Source organism: Bufo gargarizans, chromosome 2 (assembly GCF_014858855.1).
Source record: "Bufo gargarizans isolate SCDJY-AF-19 chromosome 2, ASM1485885v1, whole genome shotgun sequence".
Taxonomy (NCBI): domain Eukaryota; kingdom Metazoa; phylum Chordata; class Amphibia; order Anura; family Bufonidae; genus Bufo; species Bufo gargarizans.
In genome coordinates this window covers 344,058,529-344,082,452 of record NC_058081.1, presented here as the reverse complement: position 1 = coordinate 344,082,452, position 23,924 = coordinate 344,058,529, and the positions used below count along the sequence as shown (strand labels likewise).

General features: G+C 45.5%; 1 protein-coding gene across 1 annotated transcript in view; it reads right to left on the bottom strand.

The window, feature by feature from the left end:
* Positions 1-22,248, bottom strand: part of ANO4 (anoctamin 4) — a 426,239-nt gene extending 403,991 nt beyond the window's left edge. Inside the window, exon 1 of the mRNA XM_044277391.1 lies at positions 22,020-22,248. Coding sequence (XP_044133326.1) covers positions 22,020-22,248 — 229 coding nt within the window. The remainder of the gene's footprint in view (positions 1-22,019) is intronic.
* Positions 22,249-23,924: the final 1,676 nt, after the last annotated feature.

The following is a 23,924-nucleotide window of genomic DNA, read 5'->3' as shown; positions in this document are numbered from 1 at the left end:
GGTTTGATTTTCACGCATGGTTGCTAGGAGACAGTCTATTCACTGTATTATTTCCCCTTATAACATGGTTATAAGGGAAAATAATAGCATTCTGAATACAGAATGCATAGTATAATAGTGCTGGAGGGGTAAAAATAAAATAAAAAAAGTTAACTCACCTTCTCCTCTTGATCGCGTAGTTTCCGGTCTCTTTACTTCTTGAATGATGAGCTGTGGGCTAAAGGACCTGTGGTGATGTCAGATCACATGCTCCATCACCACGGTGATGGACCATGTGATTGGAGCATGTGATCTGACATCACCACAGGTCATATAGCCCACAGCTCATCATTCAAGAAGTAAAGAGATCGGGAACTACGCGATCAAGAGGAGAAGGTGAGTTAACTTTTTTTATAATTTTTTTTAACCCCTCCAGCACTATTATACTATGCATTCTGTATTCAGAATGCTATTATTTTCCCTTATTTTACTCTCACGCGAGTGCAAAACGTATTACAATGTTTTGCACTCGCGTGGAAAAATCGTGCATTTTCCCGCAACGCACCCGCCTCTTATCCGGGCCAAAAATAAGACGCCCGTGTGAAAGAGGCCTAAGAGATTTTGAATCAAAGACAAAGGTCTGATTTATTATAGACTGCTGCTTATGCTGGTCTATGATAATCCCGTGCGCTGCCATAGACTGTGCCTACCAGTCTGTGCACCTATGCTGGTATCTACGGTATACCAGGCTCTGGCTGGCGTAGATTTCAGTGTTCTTTTATGACATAAAACTCGTGTAAAAGATGATATATGTGGCAGGCTCACTGGGACTCCCAAACCCTCGCCACACCCACTTTTCGGGAGAGTAGCGTAGTTCAGCGGTCCCCAACCGCCGGGCCACGGCCCAGGACCGGGCCCTGAAAGATTGTTTTCCGGGCCGCGGCAGTACAGAGGAGCGGAGACGTCCGTGATAGGTTAATGTTCTATGACACACTGTTGCCAGGGGCGGCCCTAGAGACCGTAGCCCTGGTGGACTGGCTGGTACCAGAGAGCGCGCAGACTTAGGGCTCATGTTCCGGTAAAATTCAAAGAGCTCTGTCTGGTGCCCTCAGCGGGAGTATGAGGCGGCTACAGGCAGCAGGTAACCAGTCAGACTATGGTGAGTTGGACAGGGGGCAGACGGCGAGGGTGACACATAACAGGTTCCTATCTCCTGTGCATCACTGAGTGTCGTTCCGTGATCTGCCCTGCCAATGTCGCGCCTCACATCTGTGATCCATCATTACACGGGGGATGGGGATATGTGCGAGCAGCCGGCATGGTGATAGTGTCGAGTCGACACATGTGGAGGTCTTTACCAGAGCCCGGCCGGTACTTATATGCTAATTGTCCAGCAGACATCAGAGCACGTGTCCCGGTGAGAGAGCCTCGGCGGGGGGAGAGGAGTTAGTGCAGGGGAGGCAGATCGGGAGCACAGGTAGCGGCGCTGCACTCGCTGACAAGTGGAGGGAGGACAATCAGCCCATCATCCTCCTGCTGTACACAGCTGGGGACATGATGGGGCTGCGGGCAGTATAACATCCTGGGGCACCAAGTGCTGCCAGGTCCTCTGCGGTGGTAAATGATGCGCTCTGTGGCGGTAAATGATGCGCTCTGCAAAGTTTGTAATGTCTGCCTGCTGCAGCCATGTTGGCCTCGAGCAAGGCCATAAACCCAGCGGGGAGCTGCATACCTGCTGCCATCATTAGGCCGGAGCTCCTGCTAGCCACAATTGGTGGCCATTCCTGCACCGTGCTCCATCCCTGCAGTGCTCCATCCCTGCAGTTACCATTCGGCCACTTCTTAGTTCTGTCCCTTTCTAGGAAAGCTGGGTGACAGCCTGTATACCACACAGAAAGCTGGGTGGCAGCTCCTAGGAGAGCTGTGTGGTATACAGGCTGTCTGTCACCCAGCTTTCCTGGTCTCCTGAAGAGAATATATCTCAGTATAGGAACATTTAGATACGTTATCATATGATTTACCCATTCAGGAGTCTTGGAAAGCCGGGTTGCAGCTCCTATAAGAACTAAGACTACTGAATGGCCAAATCATCTTATGACTTCTCTATATGTTCCCTGTCACGGCCATGGTCATGGTCGTGACTCCTGAACCGCATGCTGTTGCCTGTGGTTTGGTTTGGTTGTTCAACCACAGGTGAGGGCCGCTAGTTGTTGCCTCACTTGTGGTTGCCGCGGGCAACAAGTTGTTTTGTATTGTCGCAGTATAGCAGTCTGAGCTGGTGCTAGGCAGCTTTCTGCAATGTGCATGTGCATGTCTGTTAGGTGAGTCTTTTGTATGTTTGGTGTGCACAGGGTTTTGTTATGTGTGCACTTTCCCCTTTTAACCGCATGCAATTGCCTGCGGTCTTGGTTTTGTTGTCAATCACAGGTGAGGGCTATAGTATGTTGCCTCACCTGTGGTTGCCGCTGGCAACATTGTGTATGTGGCAGCAGAGCAGCCTGAGCGGTGCTAGGCAGCTTGCTGCAATAGGCATGCAGTTGCACCTGGCAACCTGTCTTTGTTAGGTGTGCCTTTTATGTGTTTGGTGTGCACGAGGTTTAGGTGTGTGCACTGTGACACTTCCCTTCGCTTGTGGCTGCCCGTGGCGACGTGTGGTGTTGTGTACATGTGGTGGCAGTGTCTCGGCCTTTTGGCCGGCTCCCAGGACACGTTTGCCACGCATGTCATTGTCGACAGTAACAGCTGCAGTGAGAGTTTGTGTGTATTCCCCTTTATGTGGTTTCACTACACTCCCTGTGTTGGAAGGGTTAACTTCCTTCCTTGTGTGTCTGAACACTGGGTGTGTCTGTGTGGGTGTGGCTACTTGGGCCTATTTAGTCTCTGCTTTAAGCAGTAGTCAGAGGGGGTTCTTCAGCCATGCTTGCTAGAGACATCCTCCTGGTATTTACCATCTGCCAGTGGGGGCCACCCTTGTGGTCATAAGATTCATGTCATGATGTTATGTAGATGTGTATGTGATTTGCTTATTTATTGCACCTTATGGTTTCCTGGTTTCCCGTGTCTTGTGTGCTGTGTGCTGTGTGTGTTCTTTGGACAGCAGCGCGTCTGCATGGGTTCCAGGCTTTGTGTCTTTGGCAGGTAGGTGCTATACTTTGCATTTACCTGCCATTGCCATAAGTTGTTCGTGTCTCCCTTTTCCTTGTAGCTTGGCCACTTTAGACTCCTGTTTTTCCGTGTCCAGGAGGAACAGGTAGTCTACCCAGCTCCTAGCTTAGGGACCTGCGGAGGGTTAGTAGGGACCCGAGGTTCCGGAGCATGAGTCCTCCTACCTTCAAGGTCGGCTCATGCCGCTAGGAGTTAGGGTCAGATTAGGGAAGCTTTAGGACAGTGTTGGCGAACCTATGGCACGGGTGCCAGAGGCGGTACTCGGAGCCCTATCTGTGGGCACCCGCACCCTGGAAAAAGTCTATGGCACACTAATATGACTTAGACTTTTCCTGCCCTTCATCAGCGCAGGGCTCGCTATGAACAGCACAGGCAGCGCACTGTAGCAGGCTATTATAGCTAAATGATAAAGTACATGGAAGATACACTATGTTTGACTCTAGAATTCAGGTTAAATTACCGTGTTGGCACTTTGCGCTAAATAAGTGGGCTTTGGGTTGAAGTTTGGGCACTCGGTCTCTAAAAGGTTCACCATCACTGCTTTAGGAGATGACCTGCTCCCTAATTCTGTATTCCTGAGTCGTGATTACCATCTTCTGGCATTGCACGGCTGAGGGTTTTCCCCATCCTCAGCCGTGACATTCCCGTACTGAGATATATTCTCCTCAGTGACGTCACAGCGCAGGGATTATACATACAGTGACGTCACAGCGCAGGGATTATACATACAGTGACGTCACAGCGCAGGGATTAGACATACAGTGACATCACAGTGTCACGTGTTATTTTTGTAGCTGAAAATAAGGCTTTATAAAGTAAAAAAAAATTACTCCTAACTTTTTTAGTTGGCGCCTAGATTCCAAGAAAATTTGTCAAGCCCTGCCATAAGGTCACATATTATTAATCTGAGGTACATGGTGCTATTAGATTAGTACCCCCATGTACCTCACATTTAAAGTAAGTGGCCCCAAGCACCTCAAAAAATAATGGGCTGACCAGCATCCCTAAGCCCTGCCCACCCACTATGCCCCGCCCCATAAACCCCCACCCCACCCGCTCCCTGGGAAAATTGTTGTCCGTGAAACTGGTCCTTGGTGCAAAAAAAGGTTGGGGACCACTGGCGTAGCTGACATTGAAACACTACTTGGGTGAAAATGTTTTGCACAAGTGTCATTTAGAAATTCGCAAACACATAGTTTGAAACTTGCGAAACTAAATGATAAATCAGACCCATAGACCATAGCGGCAAATGTTTAGCTTCAAAGAGCTCCAAATGGGATTTTTCTGTTGGACCTTTGGGGCATACTATGGCTTCAGAGACTGGGCCCACAAGAGGATCCTTTAATACTCTGATGGACCAGTCTGACCCTGATAACAAGCACAACACCATAGATTGTATAGAGGCTTTGCTTGGTATTGCAGCTCAGTCCCATTCACTTGAAAAGGTCTTGTGACCAATGGATGTCCCAATCTAGTCCAAGGAAGAGGTTGCAGTGCTTGACTAAGCACTGTGGCCCCTTCCAACAGTTGATCTTAAGAGATACCGGATGTCACACCCCAACCAATCTGATATTGATGGTCTATCATAAGGAGAGGTTATCAATAAACAGAGGGCCACCATCTTTTAGCCAGAACGAAGAGCAGCAGGAAAGAGCATCTCTTTCTCTGTGGAGGACTTGACAGTATGAGCATTACATAGGCAGTCCATTAACTTAAATGGCCAGTGTGTAATGTTTTTCCTAGGTGGTGATGCTGAGGGTTTTTAAAACCAACTGATTATGACTCATCTCTTGAAACTGCTGCTAAAGTGCATATGTCAGGGCTGGCCAACCTGCGGCTCTCCAGCTGTTGCAAAACTACAAATCCCAGCATGCAAAGACAGCCTACAGCTATCAGCCTACAGCAGGGCATGGTGGGAATTGTAGTTTTACAACAGCTGGAGAGCCGCAGGTTGGCCAGCCCTGGCATATGTCTACAGTATTGAAAATGCATACTGCAAAAAGTGCTACCAAGAATGTGCGTGCCTGCAGAACTATTTTACATGGGCCATATATCAGGCCAATTATCAGAACACTCATTGGTATAAAGCATTTGTGGCTGATAATTGGCCTGTGGAAATGACCAATCACCCGACAAATGGGCAAACGCTTTTTGTCCAGTGTTCACATCTTTCATGTGAAATCAAAAGTCCTTTTTTGTTGGCAGCACATTGCCTTGCGTAAACAAGTATTTGCTGATGACAATGAAACTGCATGGGAATGAAGGATTGTAGTCACAACTAATTCCCCCAATACAGTAGCGATCATTGCAGCTAATGAGTGGATACTGATTGGAAATTAACATTTCTCCACATAAAAGGGCCCTTCATTTGTCGGCAGCAATGTGCCGCCAACAAACAATATTTTGTTATACAGAAAGATAAGGGGGCACACCTACATCTGGGTTCACATAAAACACTAGCCAATATATTAAAATAGTTTATTTAACAATTAGAGCAAATAAGGTACCTGATTAATCACACTAAAATAACATAACATAAAACACAGTGGTTAAAATGATATCACACAAAGCCACACTGTGGAATTAGTTGGTGGTTGGATCGCAAGCCTCAGTCTCAAATTCAATGTCTGGATCCAAGAATTTAAGTTTCAACCAACAAAATAGCAAGTGCAGTTTTCAATGGTCTGCGGTAAACCTGCGGTTTATTCGATATAAAGAATTACTGAATAAGACAGTCTCTTGGTTTGCGGTATATAGTTCCTCACCACTTTTAACAGTTATAAGCTTGCTGTGGTCACTGAGGAAGGAGTCCTGTTAACTCTGAAACGCGTCTGGTGTACACAAGTCTCTAAACTAAGAAGAAAAAATGCAGCATACCTTCTGCGCACCGTCTTGGGATTTGCAACAATATCCAAACATCTACAGCAAAAGAAACGAAAGTCTTGTTTTGTCTTACACAAAAAGACACAAAGGTCCACCGGATTTTAAAGCGGGTCTAATCACATATTGACCCCGGCGTTAAAGCGGACTATTTCCTAGCATAAAAACAGTTTTAAAGCTGATTGGAGGTAAGATCACATGTGCTGACAATACGTGGGATGCCACGTTAAGCACGAACACTCCATTGCTGACAAACAGTAAGTAACTTGTTGCAATTTATCACAGCAAGGTTATAACTGTTAAAAGTGGTGAGGAACTATATACCGCAAACCAAGAGACTGTCTTATTTAGTAATTCTTTATATCGAATAAACCGCAGGATTACCGCAGACCATTGAAAACTGCACTTGCTATTTTGTTGGTTGAAGCTTAAATTCTTGGATCCAGACATTGAATTTGAGACTGAGGCTTGCGATCCAACCACCAACTAATTCCACAGTGTGGCTTTGTGTGATATCATTTTAACCACTGTGTTTTATGTTATGTTATTTTAGTGTGATTAATCAGGTACCTTATTTGTTCTAATTGTTAAATAAACTAGTATAATATATTGGCTAGTGTTTTATGTGAACCCAGATGTAGGTGTGCCCCCTTATCTTTCTGTATAATATAATTCCTTTAAATGTCGGGGTTGCCTTTTTTAGGGGGAGCACCCATTCCCTGCAATTTGGAGGGTGAGCCATTCCAATATACCTATTACAAACAATATTTTGTGCTGCATAAACAATCGTACCAGCCCAGGGGCATAGCTAAAGGTTCATGGGCCCTGGTGCAAGAGTTTAGCTTGGGCCCCCTTTCCTCAGAGCTTTGTTGCCAGGGACAGGGAAGCACATATTGTAGCCTTCATGTTGCCTGAGGCAAAAATTGAAATGGCCCTCCTCCCCATGCCAAATTCTTGACCTTACCCCTACCTCCATCCAGAGGTGTAACTTGACCAGAATACACTTTCTATAATACTGGTGTCTTCTTATGCGGCAGCAGGGTCTTTGGGCCCCTCAGGCTGGGAATGCAGGCTTGTATGAACACTCATTCCCAAAAATTGGCCCAAACATCTGCCCATGTAAAAGGTCTTTAAGATGGTCCACATGGTATCTGGTAATGAGTTTAAGACATTCATGAGTTCAAGTGAAACTTCATATTCTGTTAACATCTTTTGAATATGTATTTGGACACTTCATTTGTGCTCCTAAGGTATTTATGTATTAATTTGTGACCCAAATTGAGAAATAAAAAATACATTACTGTAATAATAAATGTAAAATAACATGTTTATTAGTAAACTTACCATAAAGGGGATTTCTGGGACTTATTGATGACCTATCCTAAGGAGAGGTCATTAGTATTAGATCGGTCGGAGTCCAATTTCTGGCACCCCTGCTGATCAGCTGTTTTCACAAGTTCTGGAACCAGACCAGGCACCAGAACAATATACACTCACCTAAAGAATTATTAGGAACACCATACTAATATGGTGTTGGACCCCCTTTTGCCTTCAGAACTGCCTTAATTCTACGTGGCATTGATTCAACAAGGTGCTGATAGCATTCTTTAGAAATGTTGGCCCATATTGATAGGATAGCATCTTGCAGTTGATGGAGATTTGAGGGATGCACATCCAGGGCACGAAGCTCCCGTTCCACCACATCCCAAAGATGCTGTATTGGGTTGAGATCTGGTGACTGTGGGGGCCATTTTAGTACAGTGAACTCATTGTCATGTTCAAGAAACCAATTTGAAATGATTCGAGCTTTGTGACATGGTGCATTATCCTGCTGGAAGTAGCCATCAGAGGATGGGTACATGGTGGTCATGAAGCGATGGACATGGTCAGAAACAATGCTCAGGTAGCCCGTGGCATTTAAACGATGGCCAATTGGCACTAAGGGGCCTAAAGTGTGCCCAGAAAACATCCCCCACACCATTACACCACCACCACCAGCCTGCACAGTGGTAACAAGGCATGATGGATACATGTTCTCATTCTGTTTACGCCAAATTCGGACTCTACCATTTGAATGTCTCAACAGAAATCAAGACTCATCAGACCAGGCAACATTTTTCCAGTCTTCAAAAGTCCAATTTTGGTGAGCTCGTGCAAATTTTAACCTCTTTTTCCTTTTTGTAGTGGAGATGAGTGGTACCCGGTGGGGTCTTCTGCTGTTGTAGCCCATCCGCCTCAAGGTTGTGCGTGTTGTGGCTTCACAAATGCTTTGCTGCATACCTCAGTTGTAACGAGTGGTTATTTCAGTCAACGTTGCTCTTCTATCAGCTTGAATCAGTCGGCCCATTCTCCTCTGACCTCTAGCATCAACAAGGCATTTTCGCCCACAGGACTGCCGCATACTGGATGTTTTTCCCTTTTCACACCATTCTTTGTAAACCCTAGAAATGGTTGTGCGTAAAAATCCTAGTAACTGAGCCGATTGTGAAATACTCAGACCGGCCCATCTGGCACCAACAACCATGTCACGCTAAAAATTGCTTAAATCGCCTTTCTTTCCCATTCTGACATTCAGTTTGGAGTTCAGGAGATTGTTTTGACCAGGACCACAACCCTACATGGATTGAAGCAACTGCCATGTGATTGGTTGACTAGATAATCGCATTAATGAGAAATAGAACAGGTGTTCCTAATAATTCTTTAGGTGAGTGTAGCTCTGTCCAGTATGTACTGGCCGTGCCGGATTACTGCGGTGCTGAATGGGAGCAGCACTAAAGTAACCAGGAACGGCCACTAAATAGTGTACAGAGCTGTATACTTTTCATGCCTGGTTATGGAGCCAGGGCTTGTGAAAACGGCTGATCGCTACTGATCTGATATCAGTGACCTAAATGTAGGTCATCGATACGTAAGTGCTGGAAGACCCTTTTAACTTATTCTTCTCTAGTTCCGTGCTGTTTGTTTTGTACAACCCCTGCCTCTCCTGTTGTCCCTCAGCATGATGCTCCTACTAACATGTCAGGTGACCATGACAGTTAGTCATTGGCCACATTGATTAAACAACTATTGGCAGAACATAAGTGCTGTGACCAGCAGTTTGCCATTGCATAACCTTGATTGTCATCAGATGTCCCCTAAGCAAGGATGGATGGATAACAGTAGCAACAAAGATGGCTATTTTTCATTTTTGAGCTAAAATGGATAAACTCCATTGATTTTTGGAATTGGAATGTGTAAATAGCGTGGACTGGAGATTTCCTTTAAGCCTTCATGAAACTACAGTGGCAGCTGTTCTGTCCGAAGCATACCAAGTTGTTTTGTAGGCATGGCAGACATTATAGGAGCATTGCACAGTTTTCTACAATTGACAATAAGAAATAAACCTAAAAAGTCATCACTATGGACGTCCTATTTAGTACTCACAGAGGGAAAACAGTGGCAGCAAAGGCCAAAGGAAAGTGTATTGCAAAGTTTATTATTTCTAAATTTTGAGCTGAACTTATAACATTTTGAAATCACAGAAAACCATCTTAAAGGGGTTCTCTGGGAATGCAGAGCTGGATATGGTGGTGAGACCTAACTACACACTATGCTCTGGCACTTGCACATGCTGCACATTTGTGAGAGTTCCTGTCAGGCTCAGCCATGATGACATATCATAGGCAAGATCATTATCATCTACTGTACAGCACAGGAGCGTAGCTATAGGGGGTGCAGAGGTAGCAGTCACTACCGGGCCCAGGAGCCTGAGGGGCCCAAAGACCCATAAAAGACACTGGCATTATAGAAAGTGCATGCTGGTCAATTTACACCTCTAGCTGGAGGGAAGGGGTTAGGTCAAGAATTTGGCATGAGGGGGTGCCCTTTCAATGTTTGCCTCAGGCAGCAGGAAGGCTACGTGCTCCCCTGCCCCTTTCCAACAAGCACTGAGGGAAGGGGGGCCCAAGCTGAACTCTTGCACTAGGGCCCAGGAGCTTTTATCTACGCCCCTGGTACAGCAGTACAGTGTGTAGTATGGCACCGCCCCCTCACCCCCCTAGGCAGCTCTGCAGTGGAGGTAACCAGTCCTGCTTACATTCTAGGACAGGTTGTTCGCAGCCATTTTGAATCATTCCCGCAGAACCCCTTTAAAAAGAAGCTGTTACCAGGTTGCTACTTTATCCCAAGATAGCATGAACTAGGGACAGAGACCCTGTCCTAGAATGTAAGCAGGACTGGTTGCTACTCATTACAGAGCTGTCTTGGGGGGGGGCAGGGCCTCACTACTACGCAGTAATTATGCCATCCTGCCTATGATAAGCCATCATGGCTGAGCAGCCTGACAGGAAAACTCACCAATATGTAGTATATGCAAGTGCCAGAGTGTAGAGTGTAGTGAGGCCTCATCACCGTAACCAGGTCTGCAAGTGGAGGCAACCAATCCTGTTCACATTCTAGGACAGGTTGCTGGCAGCCATTTTATATCATTCCCCTTAAAGCTTTGGAATGCAGTAAATACCCATTGTATAGATGGAGTATATCTTTAAGCTGTCATGAAACCAATAGCAGACCCATTTTGTCATAAGCATAACCAGCTGCTTTTAAAGAAAAATGATGGCTACTGGTGGGGGGCATTGCAAACAATAACAACTTACAGCAAATGACAAAAGCTTGAAGTAAGATAACACCTAATATACTGAGATGTGATTTATTCATTAGCTGTTATTTATATAGAGGCAGGAGGTTTTTCAGATCTCTCTCTCTCTGTCTATCATATTTCCCCTGTCTTGAGTATACGCAAAATATGCACACAAACATACACTACATGGGATGGGAATTATGTGATAGCAAGACAACTAAACGTTATGACTGTGCACTTGGTGGTGCAGTTACAAGCCTCCCAACCGTTCCGGATTCGGGGGCACAGTCCCAGATTTCAGAGTCTGTCCCGTGGTTCCGGAACGGCTGAAGTATATCCTGCTGTCAGCTGTCTCTGTGTCCATAGGACGCAAGGATAGCTGATTGTATTAGTGAAGCAGGAAGCCATCCGTTCCCCAATTCATCAAGTAGCTGCCGGCGCTCCCAAGCAGCAGCACGATATACTGTCACACATTGCGCGGCTGGATTGTGTAAGAGGAGCAGTGGAATCAGCTTCTGCTCCTCCTCTTCTTAAACGGCAGTGCAATGTGTGACAGTATCCTGCTACTGCTGGGGAGCGCCAGCAGCCGAGCTGTGATCACCGGAGAACTAGGTCAGTTTTTTAATTTATTTATTCTTTTATTTCATCTGAAGGGGGCACATATCTGTCCATACCTACTGTGAGGGGGCACATATCTGGAATAACTACTGTGAAGGAGCACATATTTGCCCATAACTACTGTGAAGGGGGCATATCTGGGCATAGTTACTGTGAAGAGGGCACATCTTGGCTTAGCTACTGTGAAGGGGGCACATCTGGAAATAGTTACTGTGAGGGGAACATGTGGGCATGACTACTGTGAAGGGGGGGACATATGGACATAACTACTGTGAAGGGTGCGCAATGTGGGCATAACTACTGTGAAGGGTGCACATAACTGTGCATAACTACTGTGAAGGAGACACTGTGGGTATAACTACTATGATGGGGACACAATGTAGGCATTATTACTGTGAAGGGAGCATAATGTAGGCATAACTACTGTGAAGGGACACATATGGGCATACAGACGTGGACAAAATTGTTGGTACCCTTTGGTCAATGAAAGAAAAAGTCACAATGGTCACAGAAATAACTTTAATCTGACAAAAGTAATAATAAATTAAAATTCTATAAATGTTAACCAATGAAAGTCAGACATTGTTTTTCAACCATGCTTCAACAGAATTATGTAAAAAAATAAACTCATGAAACAGGCATGGACAAAAATGATGGTACCCCTAGAAAACACAGAACATAATGTGACCAAAGGGACATGTTAATTCAAGGTGTGTCCACTAATTAGCATCACAGGTGTCTACAACCTTGTAATCAGCCATTGGGCCTATATATATGGCTCCAGGTAATCACTGTGTTGTTTGGTGATATGGTGTGTACCACACTCGACATGGACCAGAGGAAGCAAAGGAAAGAGCTGTCTCAAGAGATCAGAAAGAAAATTATAGACAAGCATGTTAAAGGTAAAGGCTATAAGACCATCTCCAAGCAACTAGATGTTCCTGTGAGTACAGTTGCACATATTATTCATAAGTTTAAGATCCATGGGACTGTAGCCAACCTCCCTGGACGTGGCCGCAGGAGGAAAATTGATGACAAATCTAAGAGACGGATAATCCGAATGGTAACAAAAGAGCCTAGAAAGACTTCTAAAGAGATTCAAGGTGAACTTCATGCTCAAGGAACATCAGTGTCAGATCGCACCATCCGTCGTTGTTTGAGCCAAAGTGGACTACATGGGAGACGACCAAGGAGGACACCATTGTTGAAAACGAATCATAAAAAAGCAAGACTGGAATATGCCAAACTACATGTTGACAAGCCACAAAGCTTCTGGGAGAATGTCCTGTGGACAGATGAGACAAAAATCGAAGTTTTTGCCAAGGCACATCAGCTGTATGTTCACAGACGAAAAAATGAAGCATATCAAGAAAAGAACACTGTCCCTACTGTGAAACATGGAGGAGGCTCTGTTATGTTCTGGGGCTGCTTTGCTGCGTCTGGCACAGGGTGTCTTGAATCTGTGCAGGGTACAATGAAATCTCAAGACTATCAAGGAATTCTAGAGAGAAATGTACTAGCCAGTGTCAGAAAGCTTGGTCTCAGTCGCAGGTCATGGGTCTTGCAACAGGACAATGACCCAAAACACACCGCTAAAAACACCCAAGAATGGCTAAGAGGAAAAAATTGGACTATTCTAAAGTGGCCTTCTATGAGCCCTGACCTCAATCCTATTGAGCATCTTTGGAAGGAGCTGAAACATGCAGTCTGGAAAAGGCACCCTTCAAACCGGACACAACTGGAGCAGTTTGCTCATGAGGAGTGGGCCAAAATACCTGCTGAGAGGTGCAGATGTCTCATTGACAGTTACAGGAAGCGTTTGATTGCAGTGATTGCCTCAAAAGGTTGCGCAACAAAATATTAAGTTAGGGGTACCATCATTTTTGTCCATGCCTGTTTCATGAGTTTATTTTTTTACATAATTCTGTTGAAGCATGGTTGAAAAACAATGTCTGACTTTCATTGGTTAACATTTATAGAATTTTAATTTATTATTACTTTTGTCAGATTAAAGTTATTTCTGTGACCATTGTGACTTTTTCTTTCATTGACCAAAGGGTACCAACAATTTTGTCCACGTCTGTAACTACTGTGAAGGGGGACATCTGGGCATAACTACTGTGAAGGGGGACATCTGGGCATAACTACTGTAAAGAGGGACATCTGGGCATAACTACTGTGAAGGGGGCATATCTGTGCATAGCAACTGTGAATGGGGCACATCTGAGCAAAGCTACTGTGAAGAGGGCATATCTGGGCATAGCTGATTGGCGGGGGTCCTGGGTGTCAGAACACCACCAATCAGATACCTATGACCTATCCCGAGAATAGGTCATCAGTTCCAAAATCCCAGAAAACCCCTTTAATGGGACTGGGTGTGTATAGTTATGTTTTGGGCAAAGTTAGAGTCATGGCCCAGTATGAAAAAATTGTTGCACGTCCCTCTTTGTGTTTTTCAAAAGTTGGGAGGTATGAGTAGACTCATAAACATAATGGCAGAACATACAGATGCTAGATACCCGAACACAGGAAAACAAAGATCAACATACAAAGTGACACCAGCTTAGCAGATAATGATTATTACGTTTTTATGTAAATTGTCAAGAATTACCAGGGATATTAAAAACTGTGTAGATCAACCCCTTTATAGAACAGTAATTTGTAAATCCCATATTAGAAACCTAAGGATGACTTGTCAAAAATTATCATATCATAAATGCCCTGTGAGCTTCAAAATTTGCAAATAAGCAAGTTACAGAGACAGACTATACTACAATGTCAGATTCAAGCTCAAGTATTGTTATAAGCTGCAGTATATTTTTAATGTCTGTCCTGATCTACATAACCCATATAACCATGAATCATAGCAGAATATGTTTACTCATGTCTGGTATTTGATAGCGATAGGGATCTAATGGGGATATAATCATATGGACCTAGTATTGAACAGTAAATACAATATATAAAAGTAAAGTATAAAAGCATAGTATAAGTAGAGCTATAAAAGTACAGCATATGATTATTTTTAAATAGTGTCTCTATAATAAACAATAAATACAGCAAATACAAATTTATACGAGAGGAACATTGTTACTTTTTTGACAGAAAACCAATTGAAGTACACTACTAGAGATTTCCTGGCTGCAGAGAGCCTTTATAGTGGTGTAGGACACGGTGCCTTGCAGTAATACGCATAGGGAGTCTGCTTTGGTAGTGAAATAATACTGTGAGTTCAGTATGACATGCAGATGACAGGCGTCACTCTTAGAATCACTGCACACTTCACTTATTTGGGCCGTCATGGGGCCAAAACTGACCAAATAACCCAAGTATGAACTCAGCCTTACAGGTCAATGTTAGCCCCTAGAAGAAGAGCACTCCTTTTACACCGTCGCCAGCTGATTCCACATAGATGTCTACAGAACCTGTTCTGTTAAACGCTTATACAAGTAGGGCCCCCCGACAGTGTGGATAGGGTGTCAGCAGTAAGTTTGTGTTGACGTCACTGATTATTTTGCACTTCCTCTGATCTGTCGACCCCCAAAAAATGGATCCTGTCTGTTGAGCATCCGCCTTCACTTGATCAGCATTTGGTCAGTAATCCATCAGTATTGCTAATGCCAAAAAAACAGGAGTGGATCAAAAACAGAGATGACACGTGAAAGGAATATTTGCATATCTTCTGTGTTTTGTACCCACTACTACTTTTGGCTACCAAATCACAAGCCAATTCTGATGGGACCATACAGGCCTTACAGCTGCTATACAGACAGGATCCGTTGTGCGTCTCATTTTTCCTTCCTTCTGACAGATCAGAAGAAGGGTCAAATAAATGATGATGTCAGCCATGCCGAAAGGCAAAATAGTGGCCCAGTCATAAAGTGGGGAGTGTGGGAACAGCATCAGAAGTCCACAGAGTGGCCCTATGACATAGTGGTAAAGTGGAAGAAGCATGAGGAGACCACAGAGTGGCCCAATGACGGTGTCTGGAGGTGGCGGCAGCATCAGGAGGAGGCTACATAGTGGCACAATGAAAGTGTGGAGGTGGGGCAGCATCAGGAGGAGGCCACAGAGTGGCACAATGACAGTGTGTCATAACAGCGACCATGAAATTCAGGAAGGGTAGGTCCCACATGCATGCTGGACCCCTTTTGGTTCATTATGGTGACAAAATGGCCTCCATTAAATCCAGGGACTATAAATACCAGCATGCATGCTGAGCAAACTAAGTACTCATGCTAATTAAAATCAGCCCAAGGCGCAACACAGGCTACAGGAGTGCACGACCAAATAGGAGTCAGCCACAACTCCCATACAAACTACAAAACAAAAAAAAGGGGGGGGGGGGAGTCAGCACATCCCAATATGCAGGTGCACGTTGCTATGGCTGAAAATACATATCAAACACATTGGTCTACAAACCAAATAAAGTACAAAGGTATATTATATTGCCAATGTTCTGCTAGTAACTTAGAGATGCTTTGTAAATACTTTTTGTAGTGTTAGGACCCATCTGATTAGAGATCGCCTTGGCGTGTGGCAGACGGGCTAAAATAATTTTGTACAAAAAGTATTTGCAAAGCATCTCAAAGTTATTAGCATAGCATTGGCAATATAATATACCTTTGTACTTTATTTGGTTTGTAGAGTGCTGTTGCACTATGTGTTTGATATGTATTTTCAGCCATAGCAACGTGCACCTGCATATTGGGATGTGCTGACCTACCCCCCCCCCCCCCCCCCCTTTTTGTTTTGTACAATGACAGTGTGGAGGTTGTGGCAGCATCAGGTCACAGAGTGGCACAATGACAGAGTGTGGAGGTGTCGGCAGCATCAGGAGGCTACCGAGTGGCACAATGATAGATTGTGGAGGTGGCAACAGCAGCATCAGGAGAAGGCCACAGAGTGGCACAATGACAGTGTGGAGGTGGCAGCAGCAGCATCAGGAGACCACAGAGTGGCAAGGTGACATAGTGTGGAGGTGACAGCAGCATCAGGAGACCACAGAGTGGCAAGGTGACAGTGTGGAGGTGACAGTAAAATCAGGAGACCACAAAGTGGCAAGGTGACATAGTGTGGAGGTGACATCAGCATCAGGAGGCCACAGAGGGGCAAGGTAACATAGTGTGGAGGTGGTAGCAGCATCAGGAGACCACAGAGTAGCAAGTTGACATAGTGTGGAGGTGACAGCAAAATCCGGAGACCACAGAGTGGCAAGGTGACATAGTGTGGAGGTGACAGCAAAATCAGGAGACCACAGAGTAGCAAGGTGACATAGTGTGGAGGTGACAAAAGCATCAGGAGACCACAGAGTGGCAAGGTGACATAGTGTGGAGGTGGCAGCAGCATCAGGAAACCACAGAGTGACCTGGTGACAGATTGGGGAGCTGGCAGAAGCATCAGTAGACCACAGAGTGGCAAGGTGATATAGTGAGGGTGGACAGGTGAGTTCTTCTTGGGGTAACTATGGCCCCTGCCACAGTAAACACCCGCACTGATGCCACACTACTGGCCGGGCAGGACAGCATTTCCAGGGCAAGCTCTGCTAGTCCAATTTAGCTGCCCAGTAGTACAGCAGATCTTCAATGTGGGGTGGCAGGGTACTGTCCAAGTATGTCACCACCTGCTGGTTTAGGTCCTGCTTCAGGTCTAGCTGCTGCTCTAGGCGGGTGAAGAAAGATGCTCATCAGCGACTCTAGACTCAAGTTGCTGTCTGATGATGCTGGACCTGCTCCTACACCCCCACCCTGCCACAGCAGCCATGGTAGAGGAACGTGAGCGCAGAGGGCCCCCATGGTCAGACCTGCGAGAGGATGGATGATGGCGCAGATAGGCAGCAGCCAACGGACTACATAGGATGTCTATAGTAGTTCAGTTTGTCCTCCCTCTCAGCGGGTGTAAAAATGCCCCCATTTTGGACCGGGAGCAAGGATCCAACAAGGTGGAGATCCAGAAGTCATCTCTCTGCCGAATGGTGACAATTCGGCTGTCACTACGCAAGCAAGTGAGCATGCATCGGGCCATTTGTGCAAGTGACTCGGAGGGACTCCCTGCCTCCATCTTCACTGCATACTGCCACAGTGTGTCTGGGTCCTCTGCCTCATCTTACTCATTGCCTTGTAGCTCCTCTGGCTGCTCCTGCTCCTCCTCTCCTGTCACCTGTGTGTAAAAACCACCCATTTGGCTACACCTTGCTTGTGCTTCAATGTCCTCCTCCTCCTCCAGTTTAGCCCCCACAGGGCTCATGTGGCCGTGAGATCTAGGCGCCACATCTCCAGTACCCTGACCAACCAGATTTACCAGCATCTGTTCCAGGACATGAAGCAGTGGAATGACATTGTTCCTCCCGTAGTCGTGGCGACTGACAAATAACGTGGCCTCCTCAAAGGGCCTGAGCAAATGGCAGGTGTCACCCATGAGCTGCCACTGGCTGACGAAGTCACATAGAGGAGTACTCCTGTCCAGAAATCGTTTATGGCCTTTCTCTATTCGTATAGTCGGTCCAACATATGGAGGGTGGAATTCCAAGGGTGAAAACGTTGCATATCAGCCTATGTTGGGGAATGCTGTTCTGCCGCTGCAGCTCAAGAAGGGTGTGCTTTCCGGTGAACGAGTGGCTGAAGTGCATGCAAAGTTTCCTGCCCATTTTTAGGATGTCTTGCAGATGGGTGGAAGACTTCAGGAATCACTTGACGGCCAGATTGAACCCTCCTTGATGCAGCGCCGACACCATGTTCTTCCCGTTGTCGGTCACCATGCTTCCGATTTTGAGTTGTCGCAGAGAAAGCCAGGATTTGATTTTGTGCTGAAGGACACAGAGCAGTTCCTCCCCTGTGTGACTCCGTTTGCCCAGGCAAACGAGGTGCAGAACAGCGTGACACCGCCGTGCCCTGCACATGTGGTATGCTGGATGGGCACTGTGAATTGTCCCTGCAGTGGAGGCTGAGGACACAGTGGAGGATGAGGAGACAGAGGCAGACATTGTCGCAGGACCAACAGCTTAAGAACGTGGAGGCAGAAGCGGCGTCACCTGGCCAAGTTGCTGGTGTGGCTGTGCAGGAACCACAGTCACCCAGTGGGCCGTAAAGGACATGTATTGTCCCTGACCGTAGTTACAGCTCCACACGTCAGTGCTGCCGCGCACTTTGGCAGACACCGACAGGCTCAAGGACTGGCCCACCTTCTGTTGTACATGTGTGTGCAGAGCTGGTACTGCCTTTTTGGCAAAGAAATGACTTTTTTTGGGAGGTTTGGGACTCTCCACCTCGGCTCGGCACAAGCCATCAGTTCTCTGAAAGGTGGCAAGTCCACCACTTGGAAAGGGAGGGACTGCAGCACCAGGAATTTGGACAGAAGCACATTCCGCTTCCACGCTATTGGATAAGTGCACGCATACTGTTGTCTCTTGGCAATCGCTTGACAAGAAGGAGGGGGAGCAGGAGCATCAGGACCAGCTGATGTTGGGAAGGACAAACAGCTCCCTTCGGCTGAGGTGGTGGAGCCTTAACTGCTTGAAACGGGTGCGTGCCACTGGGTGATGCAGGCTGGACCACCACATCAGAGCCATCGCCAAGTAAGTGATTTTATCCCCAACACTACGCACTGACTGACTGCTACCACCACTGCTTTCGCGAACCCATGCACAACTACTTTCCGGTCAGGTAGGCTTCTGCAAAGCGGGTGGTCTACCCTGGGCACGTTTGGCTACCAACCTCCCACTGCTGCCCCCTGCTAATTTCCGGCCACCCTAGGGACTTGCTGGCTCCTCCACTGCCTCACGGGTAAGCTGTCACCCTCTTCTCCCGATGATTCACCCGGCTCCCAACAGCGATCAGCCACATCATCATCATCGAGCACTGTCTGCACGTCACTGATGTCCTCCTCAACGGTCTCTGGGTCAGGAGCCTCACCGCTCGCAACACCAGCTCCCATGCCACTCTCCTCATCACTACTTGCCGACCTAGCAGAGGAAGCGGTGGATGTCTCCTCCACATCTCAGCTGGCCAGTAGCTACTGACTGTCCTCTAGTAGCTCGTCCTCGCTGTATAGTGGGGCTGAGGATCCCACAGCATATAATACTTCTCTGGCAGAGGGAACAGAAAAGGACATAGGCAGGTTGAGAACAGGTGAGGGCACAGGGCCTGCTCCCGGGCCATGACAACTAAGGGTTGTGTCTGACAAACCCACCGACTCTTGGCTGGGGTTGTCTGATGTCACTTGGGATGAAGTGGATGACCGAGTCAACCATTCAAGAACCGCTGGGTTGCTGGTCAAGACATGAACGCTAGATGACACCGGGAGCTCAGGCCTCTCGCTGCAACTCCTGCTGCTACACCCCCTTACTCTGCTGCGACCTGTGCCAGAAACATTTAGGCCTCTGCCACTCCCCTGTGCAGGGCCTGGCACTTCTCTGTCTGACATACTGTTAGATCAAATTAAAAAATAAATAAAAAGGAATTTAAAACACCCCAAAAAAGTCTGCAATTTTCTCATTTCACCACACAACAGCTAATAAGCCCTTTTTTTTTTCACTAATACACACCAAAAAGGGCTGTAATTTTCTAATTTCACCACACAACAGCAAATACTTTTTTTGCGCCACTAACACATGCAAAAAAGGGCTTTAGAAACATATAACTGCACCGCTGAACGACAAATATATTTTTCTTTTGCCACTAATAAACAACAAAAAGGGCTTTAAAACATATAAGGGCACCGCTGAACGGCAAAAAGGGCCCTTATTTTTTTCCACTTATACATGACACAAAAGGCTTTAGAACAGATAACTGCACTGATGAACGGCAAATATATTTTTCTTTTGCACTAATACATGACAAAAGGGGATTTAGAACATATAACTGCACCGCTGAACGGCAAATAAAATGTTTTTTGTGCCACTAATACACAGCAAAAAGGGCTGTAATTTTCACACTTCACCACACAAAGGCTAATAAGCCCTTTTTTTCCTGCTAATGCAAGCCAAAAAATGCTTTAGAAAATATAGGAAAACATTAGCAATTAGGTATTGGTATATATGTACCACTATAGTGCAAGGAGACATGTGAGTACTTGAATTTCCTAAAGGGGAATATTTGCCCCCAACAAGAAACCCACAGTAACAGGATAGAAGAAAGAGGAAAACGGGGGAGAGGGGCAGAGTCTTATGGACCAGGCAAGGGCAGAGTGTCTCACCCTAATTGCCCCCTAGACTGCTCAGCCCAGGGCGTCCCCCTGATGGTGGAGGTTCCCTGTCCCCGAACCTATTACTATCCAGTCCCTGTTAATCCCTAATCAAGGGAACCCTAACAAGGGAAAGATAACTACAAAAAAGTAGAGGGTATCAGCGATTATCCCAAAGGAGGTAGCCTAGCGAGTTCTAGGCAAAACACGTCGGGGTCTCGTTGGGATGCTTGGGATAACCACTGACACTTTTTTATGTTGATCAGGAGGGTCTCGGCGGCACCCACCTCCTTTGGGATAACCGCTGATACCCTCTACTTTTTTGTAGTTATCTTTCCCTTGTTAGGGTTCCCTCTCCCCCGTTTTCCTCTTTCTTCTACATATATACCAATACCCCTTTTGATATAATAAAGGTATTTTTAAAAGTCACCTCTTTCAGTTGCTTTGGATTCCCTTTAGAAAATATAACTGCACCGCACAAGGGCAAATAAGATGCATAACTATTTCCTTGTAATAAACCCTGTTAATGGCTGTATCAAACAGCACTTGCACCCTGATAACAAGAATGGTTTGCTAGAGTTACAGAGCTGTACAATGGCAATTTGGATCCCCAGTCAGTGCAGCAAGGTATAATAGGATTGTTCCTAATACCCAGGCTGTAACCTCCCCTACTGAACCCTGTTCTACATAAATGCTGTGGAATGATTCCTCCCTATCCTTTCTTTACATCTTGAATAATCTTTCCCTGAACTTGTAAATTATTTTTTTAGCACAATGAAGTCTTTCCTAGCACTGTCCCTAGCGCCTGCTGACATCTCTCCCTGCACTAAGTACACTGGAAAATGGCAGAATCCATTATGGCTGAGGCTATTTATAGGGCTGTGACATCACAGGAGTGGCTGGCTGCTGATTGGCTGCATGCATGGCATTATGGGTGATCCTGCTTTCCCAGAGTTCCTTGCTCAATGTCCTCAAACGTGCAGCGGACATTTTGAAAAAAATTCAATTCGTTACCGCGAAACGTTAGGAAATTAGGATTTGATACAAATCGAATTTTTCCTGAAATTCAAATTGAATTCCACTTCATCAACTTCGATTCGCTCATCTCTATACACTACAGTAAGCCTCTTCCCAGTCAAAAGTGATGTATACATGGAACTTGATCAAATTAATTTTCACAGAAAGTAGATAAATGATTGGGTAGTCAGTCTGCCTTTAATCCACTAAACAGTCAAATACCAGAAAATGAGTTTGTGATTTTATAGTAGCCTTGTCTACAAAATGGTTAAAACTTTAAGAAGTCTTGTTTACTTGTTATTGCATTGCTGTATTGGAATTGCCTCATTTTGCAACACACATATTTACATACACGAAGAATGCTGTATAGGTGTGATCAAAACAAACTGCAGTTGTATGCACAGTATGTCACTTTAATACAGTACTATATCCTCAGAGGGTTATCCCAAGATGTTAATACCAATCTCTTTAAAATGACCTAAAAACCTTCTGCTGCAGAAATGACACAACATAACATGAGACAATTTTTCCATCATAAATAGAGGAATGAAATGACATTTACCATATCCAGTGAGGGGAGACCCCCTGCTTCTGCTGTAGGTCCTTGCAGGGCTGGCAGGCATTGACACAGCTGTCTCTGGACAGGAAGAGTTGGAATTAATATCCCCGGCATCAGCTAATGCATTCTTTGTATCGATGGACTTGTATTGTCTGAGCTCCAAAGCCCCTCCACCGAACTCATGTAGTGGGCTGCATTTAGCTCTTAGCTTTCTCTTGTACGATCTCTGCATGACTGCCACATGCTGCCTGACCTAGTGACACTTTACCAGGACAAGTCCCCTGTGGCACAGGGATTCGTTATCAGAAGTGCTCCTCCAGTCCGCAGAATGCTACACTGTTATTCTTCCTCACCCGTCTAAAATCGTCTTGTGCCAGGACACGCTGCCAGGATATAAACCCTCTGCACTAGATCACGTTTCGCTTACTTACTGCCTTTGCACAGTATTAATCTCGACTATGAAATTCACAGTCTAAAACCCACAATGAGACTCTCCTTGGCATCCAAAATGTCCCTTTTCTCTATGACTAATGATTCCTTGACTGCAGAAAAGCTCTGATAAAATAATGTCTTATTTGATCCAGATTCCTGATGCTGAGCGGTAATTAGAGAACTCTACATCAGTTCCCTGTCTCTCCAGCTGGTGAACACAGTCCTGGGTGGAGAGAGAAAAAAAGGAGGGTGTTTATTTCACGTGGCTGAGGTGTTCTGTGCTAACACTCTTCATGTGGGAAGGGTTTAGCATTCATGCGTCTACTGGAAATAAATAAAGAAAAACATATCCACATTATTTGATTCAATAGTTTTTCTTTATATTGTCAATAAGACAAATATACTTTATATAGGGATTGCCAACATAGCAGTGATCATGCAGATATCTGTATATTTGTCTGGATTATATTGTCTGTCTACAGTTCACACCGTGTTTTTACCCTAGAACACTTAGAACATCTTAGAAACTATTCCTACAATGCTGCAGAATGGCTACCATGAAATAGGTGTCCTGATAGAAAAATCTGTCCCTTGTCAAAGTGGCCATACCCCCCAAAAGTTGGTAGCTTAAAAGTGGTTTTACTAGAAAAAAAGTGTCATTAGGCAGTTAATGGGTCATTTCAAATAAAGTATTATTGCAATACACATGCAATAAACTACTGCTAGGTTTTTTATGTAGATTTTCCTCTTCATTAACATCCCCTGCTCTTCTCCTGCCACTTAAATTCTGGTCCACCTACTACTACTGTACATTCAGTGGAGGACCCACAAGTGTGGTCCTGCTCCCTTCTGCCTCTCAGGAGAACAAAGCTTTGGCACCTGGGGGGCTGGGTTAGTAAGAGCTGACGGGAATGCACTGTGCAGTGGCGTAATTAGAAATGATCGGTCCCCACAATAATTTTTTTACCCCCCCCCCCCAGCAACCCCCTCCTCCCGTGCAACCCACCTCCTGTGGCTAGTCAAGAATGCACTCTGAGACGACGCCCCGGCATCTTCTTCTTCCATTTCCTACAGTGTCTCTGTATATAATGTCATTTTATAATACTGTTGAGGGGCCCTGACAATTAAATATTTTGTCCTCCTCCTGGGTCTGCCCCTTCTGAGTTCAGGCCCCAAAGCAGCCACTTCCCCTGCTTCCTCTATATCTACGCCTCTGCATATGAGGACCAGAACTGCAGAGGAAAATTAAGATTAAATGGATGAAAATTACACTGAAGAGCAGGCTTTTTTTGTATTCACATAATTAAAATAATAGGGCCCATACTTTTTCAATTTTTTAAATTCTTGTGATAATCCCTTTAAAATCTGCTCTGACTCCACTATAAACATGCATGTTTACTGTCATAAGGAAAGGCAGTTTAGGGCTCACAGTAGGCTGGTGCACCTACTGTATAAGACTTTTTTTATTGGGCCCTC